Raw genomic sequence first — 15257 nt, 5'->3', positions numbered from 1 at the left:
GGCAGCAGCTGCGCGTCCTGACCTGCCCTGGGCCGACAGAACGAGGGTCTAGACCCAGGCATCCACCCAGATACTGCGAGGCCACCGGGCACCTCCAACAGGACCTTCAAGCCCACCCTCTCCTCTCTCAAAGCCCACAGAACTGTTTTGCAGCGGTTGCTGCCCACACCTTGCCCCCTGCCCTAGTCACCTTTCCAAGCTGCGTCCTCCCTGTCCCCTAGGCCCAGCCCTGGACCCATTCCCGATGGCACCTCTCCGCCATGGCTTTCCTGAGATGCTGCTGCCCTTGGATCCCTTCCTGGCCCTTCTTGGGTCCTTGCTGCCAACTGTGCCAAACTGAAACCCACAGGCGGGCCAGAGTTCCCTCACCAGGCCCCCTGAGGGCTGCTGACCTGGCAGCCCCTCCCCAGAACTTCTGTCCAGGCCAGGCCGTGCCGTGCTCTTGCGGACCCCTCCGCTCCTCCCGACGCCTCCGGGCTCAGGCTTTGAATGTCAGCGCTCAGAACTATCTTCTGGGTCGTTTCACCTGCGTGTCTCATTCCCCACCAGGCACGCAGCTCCGAGGCTGTGTGTGGCCCTCTCTCTGGACAACCCGCCTCCCCAGCATGGGGCCACCTTGTCTCCAGTCTGCCCACCCTCAGTTCCTTGTCAACTCAGAGACCCGACCCCGGCCGCGCCCACTGCCCAGACCCTGGAAAGCAGAGCCAGGCCACGTGGCGCTCAGAGTTGGGGGGTGGCTGCTGCGTGTCTGGCACCCAGAGACCCAAGAGAAGAAGGAAACAGAGTTTCCTGCTCTTTCTTCTGCAGCAGGACCTTTATTTAGGTGTCAGGGCTGCTCTGCCACAGTGCCCACCTGGGGCACATCCCTGATGGCCGCCCCGTCACAGCCCGAACCAGTTGGGGACGCCGCCCCGCCGAGGGTCGCTGCTCTGCCTCTGCCGCCTCTCCTCCATGAGCACGTCGCGGAGTCCGTCGGCAGTGCTGCCTTCGGGGCTCTGGTCTTTCTCGGGAAACAGATCTGGGAACGTGAAGGTCTGTCCGTGGGCCTAAGGGGGAGAACAAAGGCTCCAGCCAGAGCTGCAAAGACTCCTCAGCAGAGGGGTCCATGGGGAGCCTCATGCTTTCTGGCAGCCCCTTTCTGCCAGCGCCGGATTCAACTGCTCAGAGGCACCTCCCTGGGCCTCCTGAGGCAGCGTCCCTGCCTGGAATGTAAGCAGCCCTACAGCCATGGCCTCCAGTATCGTGCCGCAGCCGAGGCCACAGCTCCAGGACAGGGCTGCTTTCCCCACCATGGTCTCTTTAGGGCCTGGTGTCCGCCCCCACCCTGGGTGCACCCATTTACTAGCACAGGGCCACCTGGCTGGACTGGGGGGGCAGGGACAAGGCATGGAAAAACATGACACAAATCACGTCTGGTACCACGCGAACCTATCCATCCAAAATGCCTCAGGCTGTACTCACATTAAAGCTCCCCCTCCTCCCAGCCCAGAGCCTGGCAATTAAAATGAACATCACGTACGAAGAAACATGCACGTGCAGCAGCTGATAAATCAGGACCGGCTCTGCCAATTAACTGGTCTTACATCTTTTGCTGAGAGTTCAGAATATGTCTGTGTTGGCCAAGCCCCAGCCCAGGCCACGGCATGTGGCTCGGGTTCACGAGAAGGAGGGGATACTGCTCTTTGGGGACCTGAGCAAATATGAGGAGCCATTTTAACTTGCTGATTACTAAGTAGCTCCAAAGATAAGGGGCAAGAGCAGAAAGAAAGAGCAGATCAGAGGAGAGGGAAGAGAAGGGGGAGGAGCGGGTCGGCACATGTCGGGGCGGCCAGCCTCCCTTCTGTTTCCAGACAGGTGGAGGAGGAGTGAGGATGGCACCCGAATCTGGAAACCTTTAGTGAGGAAAATCAGTCAAGTACATTTGGCTCTTGCAGACCCTTGTTGTGTAAATAAATTTGGATGTGGGCAAGCAGCCAAGTATGATCGGAAACAGGCCCAGATTCCACCCTGCGAGGGAGGTGGATGCACCCCAATCCCTGGCAGGGGCTGGTGGGGAAGGTGGCACTGCGTGCGCTACAGCCAACCTGCAGGAGGATTGGCTTACACAGCTCTAAACTTTGCGTCTTTTAAAATACCGAGGGACAATGGTTTACATGTGAGGCTGATTGCCCTGAATGGGAGGTTTACCTTTACTATATGGAGGTGACTCTGCTAGTTTTCTGAGGCAGTCAGAAATGACAGTTTAAAACACAAACATGGCCATTTGTCATAGTTTCGGGAAGAAATGGGGGAAGCTGGTGAGAGAAAATCTGTTTCTTACAGAAGACAAACACCGTTTGTGGATGCCAAGCATGGTTTCCCAGGGGGTTCCCCTTTCTAGAAGCGTTCACCTTGTACCTAAAAAAAAAAAAGCCCTTGATCCTTCCAGAAAGGACACAGACAGTTGATCGGAGTAAACAACAGGAAGAGAAAAATGTCCTAATGACAAGTAAACACGGCAGCCCTGCCTTCAGGAATCCCAGGGCGCCCTGGGGGCTGCTACCCGCATGCAGCCCCGAGCCCCGAGCCCGGAGCTCAGCCCAGCTGGCAGCAGCGGCTTGTTCTGGAGTTGCCTCTCATGTCCTGCGCCCTTCATTCCTGCGCTGCTCAGCGTCCACACAGGCCTCGGGGCAGCGGGCGGTCAATGGTCTTTTTGTTGTGTGGGTCACTGAGGCGCTGGTTACAGCTCCCAGGACTTTGGGCCAAGGAGATGCTTATCAGGTTGAAGGAGAAAAAAATGTGGGACTCCCACCATGTGGGACAGGGTCTTTCCACAGCGGCCAACTCCAAATAAAGTGGATAAATTTATCTTTCTAATGCTCCCTCCCTGGGCTTTGCAATTAGCAGTGATTCTAAGCCCTGGCGCAGGGCCCAGGGGGACACGCTGAGCAAGGTCTCAGCAGACACGAGACAGGAAAGGGCCTTGAGAGTCCCCTTTGCGGGGGACAGGGACCAACGGCTGTGGCCCATTTCTAGGCTGTGCAAAGATCTGCCGGAGTTCAGGAAGGGGGTGAGGACCCGTTACAAATTTTAATTCTGGAACCGGAGGAACCATGCCCAACAGGGACCCTCCAGGCTCCCAGTTGCCCTGCCCTGTCTCTGGCTGCCTGGACTTCACAGAGGGAGAACGACACACGGGCAGCAGCTGCAGACACCGGATCCCGGCGCTGCTGGGTTCAGTTTTCATGGGAGGTGGGGCCCAGAGGAAAAACGCAAGGGTTCGGATGACTCGAATGCCACTTGTAACCGTAGCTGCCTCTGAAGTGCCCGTGGCGGTGCCGGCACACGGGATGTCCACCCACATGCCATGACAAAGACAGATGGGCCCAATTGACACTGAGCACACAGAGGCCTTTATGAGGCCAACGGCTGCTCTCCCCACCTGGATTGGCTGATTTCATGCACAGCAAATATTAGGCCAAGTTATTCCGGGGGCCCCTGTTTAGAACAACAAATGTGACTGTTTTTCAGAAAAGCTGCCATGTTAACTTGGCCTTTTGAACAAACTGCCTCCTTAGCCCCAAAGTAAGCCGGCTGGCCCAGGAGGCGGTTTTCACAATAGTGTTACTGCCATCTAGTGGCAGGGGCCACTGGCTCAGCCTCCAGGGACCGTTCACACCGGAAGACAGCCCCATCCCCACCCAGTAAGGCCAGCCCCAAGGGGCAGAGCGGGGAGGCCCAGGAGGCGGCTGGAGCGGTCTGTAGACATCTTGGCCCAGAGAGAAAGTGCCTCTGGGTTTGCCTGGGGCTCCAAACAAAGAGCCCGAAGAAAGGCTTTGAAGCTGTGGGTCTCACTCCTGACAAGTCTGGGTTTCAGAAACTAAGGCCCAGGCAATGTGGGGTGAGGGTCCTTCTTCCCCAGAGCCCCTCCAGGACACATAAGAAAGCACCTGCTCAGAACCAGCCTGTTGAGCCCTCACAACTCTGTGGGACTGCTACCCTGCAACGCAAGGCACGGGCCTCGGCCAAGACCCCGGCCAGCCAGACCCGCCTGGGCACCAAAGACCTTTGCCCTCAGGGGCCTCAGACTCTGCCTCCGAGTCTGAAACCTGGCCAAGGACAGGCTCTCCAGAGGCCGGGGCCTCCCATGCTCAGCACCTAGTGTGTGCTGGAGCTGAAACCCACTAGGCCTGTGATGGCCGCTTTTGCCCAGAGAGAATTCAAACTTAAAAATCACAAAACGGCTGGACGCTGAGACGTGCCCCATGCGCCCCAGCGCTCACGTGCTCCCAGCGCCACCACTGACACCCCCAAGGCCGTGACGGAGCGCGACCTTATGTGGAGCCTGCCTCTGCACTGCGGCCCTGAGATCCGGCCTCATGGGGGCTCCCTGGGCCCCAGCGCAGCGTCTCTGGCACAAACATCCCCAAGGACACAGTTGCAAGGAGCCCCTCGGAGGCCCCGCCGGGGCTGGCCAGCTCACACGCACCAGCTGCACGTAGGCGACCTTGTAGTCTGGCTTCTTGATCCTCACGTTTCTGTGATCTCTCCTCTTGTTAGAGCCTTCCGGAAGGGAGCGAAAAAACAAAATCAGAACTTTAAAAACTTACATCCTTAGAGGCCAATGCCACTAAAACGAATCTCTGCTCTCTTAAAAATGCAAAGATGTTTTTAAAAACTCAAAAAGGCAATTTCTCAGGGAAATGGGCACGGAAATCAAATGAGCCGGCACAGCAGGCTCGCAGGCTCGTCCCATCTCCGAACAGAGGCCAGCAGGCTCTCAACAAAGGAGCAGAAACAGCACCAGCCAGAACACACAACAGGGGCTTATGGAATAGAGAGCGCTTTGCTGCCCAGCCTCAGCCACTGCAGTCCCACCTCAGAGTCAGGGCTCAGAGTGGACCCCAGGCCAGCCCAGTTGAATTCCAATCCCTGCTCTGGCACGTAAGCACCGTGTGACCCTGACAAGTCACCCTGTGCCTCAGTTTCCATGAACCAAGTCAGACCAAGACCCCCAAGCAGTGGCTGAGGCTGTGGCTCGGCGAGGTGGGCGTGTGGTACAGATGGGCACAACACCAACAGGAGACCCTCCTGTGGGTACTCACCATACTGCACCCGTGTCCGCACGGCAGCCACGGGCACGTTATAGATGCTCTCGAGGTAATTCCTGAGGTCTACCCTTGTCATTCTGGAGGCGAAGGAGAGAGAAAAGGGCATCTTAACCAGGCTAGGCCAAAAATATTGTCCCAGACAAACAAGGGTGAGAGGCCGACAGACCAAGGCCCACAGGGGGCAGGGAGGAAGGCTGGGTGCTGGTGCCTGGCACCAGCGGGGTCAGGCGGCCCCAGCAACACTAGTGCTACTGGTCACAAGGCTCTCTACTCTGGACACACCAGCATGGGGTGGCAGTGGCACAGACCCCAGGGAGTGGGAACACTGCCCAACCAACCCCTGGCCTGCTCCACAGCCCCACATGGCTCCCTACTCCGGGCAAGTGCCTGTGCGAGGTGACAGTCTCCGCACACTCCTGGCTGGCAGGTGCCCCACCTCGTCTGCCCTGGGGCCCGTCGGCAGCACCAGGGTTAGGCCTGCTCTGCGGCTGACGGTGCTCTACGGTTCTAGGAAGTGCCTTCTGGAAAGGCCCGCCTGGGATTCGGTGCGTTAACTGCATGTTCCCTCTACTGTAGAACCTCACGGTCACTGTCAACTCAGCTTCTGAGCCTCTGCAGGTGGTACAGTCCTGACCTCTGCCCCCAGGCGAGCTCACACTGCTGTCTCGCCTGGCTCGCGCCAGCCCCGAGCTGGGGACCTGTGACCTTAAACACTGCAGAGCGGCACCCCAGTTTTGTTCGCAGGGACTGTGCATTTCTCTGGAGGTCAAGGAGGCTCTTCTGAGTGGCTCTGCACATCAAGGCCTGCTCCCAACCCAGCCTCCCGGCGCCTCTCCTAGAAAGAAGTTGCGAGAACTCAACAGAAGACGTGAGCACAGAGGTCCAAATTTTAAGGCTTCCAGTGAAGCCCTCCCCAGCGGGCGGGCGGCGTGCAGCATGCCTGCTGGGCTCCCCACCTACCGGCACTCCATCAACACTTGCCGGCCAGGGCTGCCTGAGGTGCCTTCCCAGCAGGAAGAGCTAGCACGTGAGCCGAGTTGTTTAACTCAGGACCCAGGCCCCCCGAGGGCGCTCTCCCAACCCAGCCAGACTCCTTCTGGGTTCACTCCATGGGGATCCCCCCGAGGGCACTCCCCCACCCCAGCCGGAATCCTCCCGGACTCACTCCATGGGGATCCGGAACTGCACGGTGTCCTCGGGTTGGGCCACACCGGGCCGCACCAGCTGAATGAAGAAGTTGGTTCGGAACACCCGAAGCTGTGGGCCACCCAACTGGTACAGGGGGTACCTGCACAGAAGAGATTGGGTCCACATCACACACTTAGCCACGGCAGTCCGACATGCCAACCCTGCAGACCTCCGAGTGTCCACTAACAGGGCTGGCAGGAAAGGGGGTAGCCAACCCTGCAGACCCCCAGGTGTCCACTCACAACAGGGGTGGGCAGGAAACGGGGTAGCTATCAACAGGTCACCACCCAAGGACACAGAGGTCCCCACAGCCCCTTTCTTACATGGGCCTGCCAAGGAGGACAGCCAGTCCCTAGCATTGACTCAGGGAGCACAGGCTGTTGACCCCCAAGGTCAGACTTTAGAAAGGGCCAATGAACAAAAATCAGAACCCCGCAGAGAGCGTTCCCCCAATAAGCTGGTGGCAACGCTCATAGACGTGCGTCGGGGCACTGATATCCCTGGGAGAGCAGACTCTCCGCAGCCGGCCCACTCTCCTGTTGCTCAGGTGAAGTGGAGCTGGAGAGGACCACACGCCATGGGACAGAAAGGCCAGCTCTGCACTCTCCTGGTGGCAGCAGGGCCTAGCTCCTCGGGATGGAGAATGCAGGCAAACCAGGCTCAGGCTCCTGGAAGATGGTGCTGCCAGCAGACTCTGGTTCGGTACACTAAATACGAGCTGACTGCCACACCCCACCACCCCGCTAGAAGCCAGCGGAGGCAGACTCTGATTTGGTACACTAAATACGAGCTGACCGCCGTACCCCACCACCCCGCTAGAAGCCAGCGGAGGCAGCTGGAGAAGTGCCAAGTGGCCACCGAAAACTAGACCGGCACTCAGCCTGGGCTGGCGGGCCATGTGACAATCGTGCAGAATCTCTAGTCAGTTGGTTTTGTGCATTCTCCCATGTCCAGCTGGGTGGACAGGCGGCGCCTTCCTACTGCCCCCCACCCCCGTTCCATCCCCTGCCACTGCCCACACATCCTGGCTCTATTTGGGCCTCAGAGCCGGGAGGAGGGACACAGGAGAAACTCAGGTCTGCAGGGTCTCAGGGGATGTGGGGTCTGAGAGCCCAGGTGCAGGTCTTGGTGGAGGGGGAGCACAGGGGCTCTTCAGGAGTCTCTGGTGACCTATCTGAGGCACTGCACACGGCGCTGACCTTGGGGAGCACCCAGCAGCAAGTTAGAGGCTCCATAAGGCTAACGCTGCCCCAAGCCTCACATGAATTTCACACTGGTCTCTGCCTGTCTAGGGAAGATAAGGAGGAAGTGAGGGTCAGAGGCCTTGGGTGGGGTGTTCCTGAAGGGCCAAGAGTGATGGGCAGGGCTGAGCCTCTGGGCCTGGGGGCCTGGCAGGGGCCAGGAGCTGCCGGGAGCTCTCAGAGGCAAGGCGCCTGTAGCAAAGCCAAATCACTAATAATGTCCACCCCAGGCCTCCTGATGACCACACTGACACATGGCAGCCTAGTGGCTGGGCCAGTGGGGCTGAGTCTTCACTCCCCCAACCCCAGCAGAGCCTCCTCTTGGGCATGGCCTTGGCCCTTCCAAGCCTCGGAGTGCAGCCTTCAGGGGTGGGCGCCAATAAGAGGCCGAGAAGGAAGGGTGGGCTCTGGGTGTGGAGGGGCCTGACTTGTTTTACCCACAGGTTCAGGCTAGCCATGGCTACCCAAGGGGTTCACACATTCCCTCTGGTGACCAGCTATGGGATTGCAGGAGGGGAGACAAAGTTTGGGGACTCCCAGGAAACAGTAGAAAAGAGGGTACAACAGCTCCCAGGCCATTAATTGTCGAGTCTCCAGGCTTGGGGCCTGAAGGGCATACTTTGCTAAGGGTCTGAAGGGCCATGTGCGGGCTTGAGGTGAGAGGCTGGCAGGGGTTGGGCCAGGACTATTCACTGTCCTTGTTCTCACAGGCAGAGCCTCTCCAGGAGGCAGCGCGGGCTGTCTGCACATGGAGCCCGCAGATCTGGAACAAGCTGCACTGTCCACACCCAGGGCCGCAGGACAGGGCTCTAAGGCCTCTCTGCAGGACTCGAACCCTTATGGGCCCACCAGCCCTCAGTTCCCTCAATCCCACTCTCCCCAGGGAGCACCCCAAGCACTCCCCATGGTATTTCACAAGCACCTCCACCGTAACCTATCTCAAGTAGAACTCTGACCTAACTTCTTCCTCAAAACACAAAAACCTGGCTCACTGCCACCAGCCTACCTCCCCACGGCCCCACGAGTGACTCACCCAGGATCCCACCCTGTCAGCACCCCCTCCCCAGCTGCATCCAGTCCACAGCAAGTCCAGTCAGCACTCCCTGCAAAGGCTCCCCAGCAACAGAAGTGTGTGCACTGCTGGGCGTGCGGGCCCCGCTGCCTCCAGGGCAGCCACACCTGATGTTTCCAGGGGCCCACCGCCCTTGGCCTTTCAGGAACACCCCACCCGGGTCCTCTGACCCTCACTTCCTCCTCATTCTCCAGGGACAGGCGAAGGGCCAGCGTGGAATTCACGTGAGGCTCAGGGCAGTGTAGGCCTAAGACCCTTTCTTCCTTGGTGCTGGGTGCTCCCCAAGGTCAGGGTCACGTGCAGCACCGGTCCCAGATGTCTGCTGAAGGAAGCCTCGTCCACTGAGGGTCCCACCTGCCACCCTCCCCTCTCCCCCCAGCTATGTGCAGGGGCCTCCAAAGCCACGCCCTGGCCTCTTGACGGTCTCTCTCCAGAAATACTGATTACTGTTCTCCAAAACCCACCCGGGAGCCCACATCTACTGATTACGCCTGAGTCACTCGTTCACCAAGAAATATGCAGGGTTTCCTGCTTCAATTTGGGGAAGGCGAAGTGGGGCAGGACAGCGCCCTGATGGCCCCTGGGAATCCAGAGAAGATGCAGAGTGGGCGTGGGGGGTCTGGGCTGCGCAGAACCGGGACTCCGGCCCTGCCTGCCCCAAAGCCGAGGGCTGTGGTCAGCTGCCCTTTCCCACTCAAACCCAATCTGGACTCCCAGCTCCTTTGCCTCAGGCCGCGCCCGAGCTGCGGTGGGGGCCGCCCGTGCCTCCCCGCCTGGACCCAGCAGCCACCGTGGCCCGTCCCGTGACGACCAGAAACGTCTCCAGACAACGCCCTCGGCCCTGGCAGCGGGACCACCCCCGGGCCGCCCTCCCAGTGCCCCCGCGGGGACACCGTGGCCTCCGCGGGTTTGGCTCGTACCCTCTGTCGCCACCCCAGCCACACCCGCCCCCCGGGGTTGCCCTAAACCTGGCGGGGGGCGACTTCCGCCACCCGCCTCACGTGCCCCAAGCCACCATGGGGGTCCCGGAGGACCCCGCCTCTCCCGGGCCAGGAGGGGACCCAGGGACGTCCACCCCACTCCCCGGAGTCCGCGCGCCCTGTGGGGTCCGTCTGCTTGTGACACTAAGGGGCGCCCCGCGGGGGGGGGCGACGACCCCTACTCACACCACATTCCGCGCCATGGCGGCCGCACACGCTTCCGGGGCCCGCGAGGCGGAAGGAGCAACACGCCCACCCCGCAGGGCCGCCGCCTGGCACAGCGCCCCCTCGCTTCCGGAGGCCGCGCCGCCCGCCCCGCACACGCCCGCGCCCGCGCCGCCTGTCCGCGCCGTCCCCAGCCCCGCGCCCGCCCCGCCCCGCCGCGCGCCGGCTTCTTCCACCTCTCCTCCCCCCGCCTGTCCCGCACCCCACGTTCCACCCCGCCCGACCCCCACTCCCCGCGCCGCAGGCTCCACAGGACGCAGGACCGCAGCAGTCCCGCCCCGCATTTCCGCCCCCACAGCCTGAAGCCGGGGCCCGAGCCCCTGCTGCTCGCGCCCCGCCCACGCCCGCACCCTCCCCAGCCCCAGAGGCCTCTCGCCGCCGTCGCACTCTTTCGGGCCTGTCTGCCCTGCCTCCCAGAACCCGGGCCTGCACGCCCCCCACACCGGTGCCCCTGCCCTTTGGCAGCTCCAGGCCACAGCCTGGCCCGCACCGCTGCCCTTGCAGCTGCGGGGGACTGGAAGTGGAGACCTGGGGCTGTAGTGCCGGGGAGGGCGGGTCCCCGGGTCTGGGGTCTGAAGCCCCTCTCTCCTGGCTGTTTCCCGCCCCCCGCGTCCGGAACCCCAGGGCCCCTCCCCTCGCCCTTCTGGCGAGCCCGGTTGGCAACCCCCACACCGGCCACACTCTCCATCTCCGGTGCTCCCAGCACGCCTCCTCCAAGAGGGCCACGGGTCTCTCCAGGCCTTGCCATTTGCCCACCCCCTCTCCACCCTTCTGGCCAGCCCCCTCCAGCCTCTGGCAAGGCCCTCTCTACAGGGACCCCCGTCCAGGGCCCAGTCCTCACTCCTCTCCTTGGGTGGCGCTGGCCAGGAGGGCTGCTGGGACCTTTCGGGGTAGGGCGGCAGCCTCCCTCCCCTGTCCCCAGGCCTCTCCCTCCTCCCGTGGTTTCCTCTGCCTGGTGGCTGGATTCAGGCCACTTGATCTCTTTCTCAGGCCACTTCTCAATGTGTTTAGCTGCCTGTGTCCCCCCACCCCCAGGCCTGGCTTATTCCCGCACCCAACAGCACCCTAAGTGCAAGAGGCAGGGGTGTCGGGGGACCCCGAGAAGCGGGGCCATGGGTCCTGGCTGCTGCTGGGGGCAGAGGGCCCAGGCCTGCAGGTGAGGACAGGGCTGTGGGAGGGCACTGGGGTTGATGGAAATTCAGGAGGAGGAGAGGGCTCTGTGCCCCTCTGAGGGCCTGAGCCGGGTAGGTCTGATGGGTAGGTTTGAGTGGAAATGACTCCAGGGGGTCTATCTAGCATGAAGGCATTGAAGCAGGATGGAGTGAGAAGTGGGACAGAGTGGGCAGGGAAGGTGGTGGCAGCTGTCCCCACTGTTGTCCAGGCCTGCGTGGGGTGGAGAAGCTCCAGGCTGCCAGTGGTAGGGTCCCAGGAGGCTGGTGACCAGACAGGCCTTTGCACAGCAGCAGGTGCCCTTGGCCAGGCCCAAGGAGCAGACCGCAGGGGAGAAGGGACAGGAATGGAGCTGGAGAAGGGGGGTCCTGGGGCCGGGGGTCCTCAGGCTTCCTTTTATTTTCATGCAATGCTGCGTTTTTCGGCAGTCACATTGTGCAGTGTGCTTAGAGATATGTGGCTGCTGGAAATTGGGTTCAAAGTTGTGGGTGGCTGATGTGGAGAGAAGAGTGATGGGAGGCCAAGCTGTGTGTCGGGGGTGGGTGCTGCTCAGATCACTGGGGCTCTTGGAGGGCAGGAGTCGAGCTGGGAGCTGAGGTCCTTCCTCAGGGAGGGGCAGGGATAGGGTCTCAATGGAGCACCACTCCACTCCTTCCATCCTTTCACCACTCCTTCCAACCCTGCTTCTCTAATAATCTGCTAATGGGATCCTCTGGAAGGCATGCTAGGTATGGGGGTTCTCTGAGATGCCTGGGGAGCCAGTGGGGACCTCCTCTTCCTCCTTCCCACCTGCCGTTGAACACAAATGCCAGGGTGACTTTCGCTCTGCCTGCCCCTCCTGAGATCAGTGGTCTGCACGAGGTTAAGGCTGCCAGATAAATACAGGCCCAGTTAAATCTGAAGTTCCGATGTTTATCTGAACAACTAATAAATTGTCATTATTTATTTATTTATTTATTTGAGATGGAGTCTCGCTCTGTGGCCAGGCTGGAGTGCAGTGGTGCAATCTCAGCTCACTGCAACCTTTGCCTCCTGGGTTCAAGCGATTCTCCTGCCTCAGCCTCCTGAGTAGCTGGGATTACAGGCATGCACCACCACACCCAGCTAATTTTTGTATTTTTAGTAGAGACAGAGTTTCACCATGTTGGCCAGGATGGTCTTGATCTCCTGACCTCATGATCCGCCTGCTCCGGCCTCCCAAAGTGCTGGGATTATAGGCGTGAGCCACCACGCCCGGCCCTTATTTTATTTTATTTTTTTATTTTTTATTTTTTGAGACAGAGTCACTGTGTTGCCCAGGCTGGAGTGCAATGGCACAGTCTCGGCTCACTGCAGCCTCCACATCCCAAGTTCAAGCAATTCCTCTGCCTCGGCCTCCCGAGTAGGTGGGATTACAGGTGCGGGCCCCCAAGCCCAATTAATTTTGTATTTTTAGTAAGGATGGGGTTTCACCATGTTGGCCAGGCTGTTCTCAAACTCCTGACCTCAGGTGATCCGCCCGCCTCGGCCTCCCAAAGTGCTGGGATTACAGGCATGAGCCACTGCACCTGGCCCAATAATTGGTCCTTTTTAAATAGACCTTATCTTTTAGAGCAACTTTGGGCTTACAGAAAAATTGTTCAGGGAGTATACAGAGTTCCCACAGACCCCTCTCCCTGAGTCCCCCTCCGTTATTAACATCTTGCATCATGTGGTGTGATCTGTTCCAATTGATAAACCAATATTGATACGTTACTATTAAGTCCAGAGTTTACCCCAGGGTTCATCCTTGCAAAATGTCTTTTAGCCACCATTATGGTGTCAGACAGAAGCGTCACTGCCTGAAAAGCCGCCTCTGCCCCGCCTGTGCGTTCCTTTCTCCCCCAGCCCCTGGCAGCCCTGGGTCTTTCCACTGCTGCCTTGGCTTTGCCCTTTCCAGGCTGTGGTGTCGTTGGAGTCATACAGCACGTAGCCTTTTGAGATTGGCTTCTTTCCATGAGTGAGATGCAGCTAGAGCTCCTCTGGGTCTTTTCGTGGTTTCATAGTGCATTCTTTTCGGGCCGGATACTGTTCCATTGTCTGGATGTACCTCGATTTATCCATTTGCCTGTGGAAGGACTTCTTGTTTACTCCCAAGTCTCGGCAGTGATGAATAAAGCCTCTGTAAACACGTGTGTGCAGGTTTTAGGGTGGACACAAGTTTTCAATTCATTTGCAGAAAACACCCAGGAGGGCCATTGCTGGTTGTATGGTAGGAGGACGTTTGGTTTTGTAAGAAACTGCCCTGCGGCTTTCCAAAGTGGCCACACCGTTTGGCGTTCCCACTGCAGTGGTGGCGCTTCCTGCTCCTCCACGTCACCCGCGTTTGATGTTGTCAGTGTTCTGGGTCTGGACCGTTCTCATAGGTGTGTCGGGACACGGTCTTCTGTGTCCACCTGCTAGACCTGAGCCGGGAGCCCCGCTGCAAGGGCAGCCCCTAGGCTGAGCTTTGTGAGTCAGGCTGGGGAAGATGGGGCATTTTTACAGTGAGGGGCCCTGAAGGATTTTAAGGGAATGGACGGACAAGTTCAGCTGGGAAAGCACCTTCAGCCTGCAGATGAGAATCCGGTCAGAAGGTGGGGAAGGGGCCGTTCACACATACACTCATTCATTCATTCATGCAGAGGGTGGGGGAGGGGTCGTTCACATACGCTCATTCATTCATTCATGCAGAGGGTGGGGGAGGGGTCGTTCACATACACTCATTCATTCATACAGAGGGTGGGGGAGGGGCTGTTCACACATACACCCATTCATTCATTCATAGACTCATTCATTCGTCCAGCCAATAAACGCACAAAAAAAGTGCAAACACTTGTAGTGAAATCAGTATAAGCGCAAACCGATGAGCCACCATGTTCAAATGCAGGTTTTCAAAGGTTAGGAAGAATGGCAACCCCCTTGGTTTTTTTTGTTTTTGTTTTTGTTTGGTTTTGTTTTGAGACGCAGTTTCGTTCTTGTTGCCCAGGCTGGAGTGCAGTGGCGCGATCTTGGCTCACTGTAAGCTCTGCCTCCTGGGTTCACGCCGTTCTCCTGCCTCAGCCTCCTGAGTAGCTGGGACTACAGGTGCCCGCCACCACGCCCGGCTAATTTTTTTGTGTTTTTAATAGAGACGGGTTTTCACTGTGTTAGCCAGGATGGTCTCGATCTCCTGACCTTGTGATCCGCCCGCCTCGGCCTCCCAAAGTGCTGGGATTACAGGCGTGAGCCACCGCGCCCAGCCTGTTTCTGCTGTGTGTGTGTGTGTGTGTGTGTGTGTGTGTGTGTGTGTGTGTGTGTGTTTTGAGACAGGGTCTCACTCTGTTTCCCAGGCTGGAGTATGGAAGTGCAGTGACACAGCGAGAGCTCCTTGCAGCCTCAAAGCTCCTTACGGCACCAGCCTGCGATCACCAGCCACACACGTGGCCACCTGGCATTTCCCCCAACCAGAAGAGAAGGCCCCCCACCCATGTGGGAGGCCTGCGTTTGGGCAGGACCAGGACAGCAGGTGGGGGTGTGCTGGTGCTTCCCTCACGAAGCCCTTCAGAATCAGCTACCATTAGAGACTTCTTGTCTCCCCATCGACCCCTCCTGCTCCTTCCCCCTCCCTCCCCCCTCCCCGGCTCCCTCCCACCATCCCAGGCAACCTGGCCCTTTGCTGCAGCAGCAGAGCCCCTGCCCAGCACCTGCTCCTGGTGGCCTAGGGCTCAACAGTGCCCCCATTCTAGGAGCCCCTTCTTAATCCCAGTTCCCCCACCATTCTTGCCCTCCCAGGAACCCTGCTCTCGGTTGCCACGAAGAGGGGTGACAGAGGTAGTCAACCCCTCACATGGTGTGGTCGGGGGCCTCTGAGGGTCCACATGGCTTTTTTGTGCCCCTGTAGTGCTTGGGATTCCCAGGCCTCAGGGCCTGGGCGTATGCTGACCCTCTCCTCCTGACCCCGACACTTGCCACGCCCTCTTCCCAGGGAGGCCTCGTTCACCACCTCATTGAAAACCGCAGCCTCGGCCTGGCACGGTGGCTCACACCTGTAATCCCGACACCTTGGGAGGCCGAGGCGCGTGGATCATTGAGCCCAGGAGTTTAAGTCCAGTCTGGGCAACATGGTGAGACCCCGTCTCTACAAAAAATAGACAAGTGAGCCAGGTGTAGTGGCGTGTGCATGTCGTTTGCTCATATTTCGGATCCCAGGACTTGGCTGTTTCTGTCTGTTGCTCATTTTTTCTACAGGCTGAATTGTGTCCCCCTTAAAATTCTTACCTTGAGGCCAGTCCCTGTGGCTCATGCCTATAAT

General features: G+C 59.3%; 1 protein-coding gene across 1 annotated transcript; it reads right to left on the bottom strand.

Annotated features, from left to right (window-relative positions):
* Positions 1–831: 831 nt before the first annotated feature.
* MRPL23 (mitochondrial ribosomal protein L23) lies at positions 832–9788 on the bottom strand (the record flags this gene model as incomplete). The annotated part of the gene is given in 5 exon segments (NM_001266484.1): positions 832–1046; positions 4469–4542; positions 5085–5167; positions 6256–6378; positions 9758–9788. Coding segments are annotated over 5 exon segments (462 nt in total). The 5' UTR covers positions 9775–9788.
* Positions 9789–15257: the final 5469 nt, after the last annotated feature.

This window comes from Macaca mulatta, chromosome 14 (assembly GCF_049350105.2).
Source record: "Macaca mulatta isolate MMU2019108-1 chromosome 14, T2T-MMU8v2.0, whole genome shotgun sequence".
NCBI lineage: Eukaryota > Metazoa > Chordata > Mammalia > Primates > Cercopithecidae > Macaca > Macaca mulatta.
The sequence above is the reverse complement of the archived record's forward strand: the minus strand, read 5'-3'. Positions and strand labels throughout refer to the sequence as shown.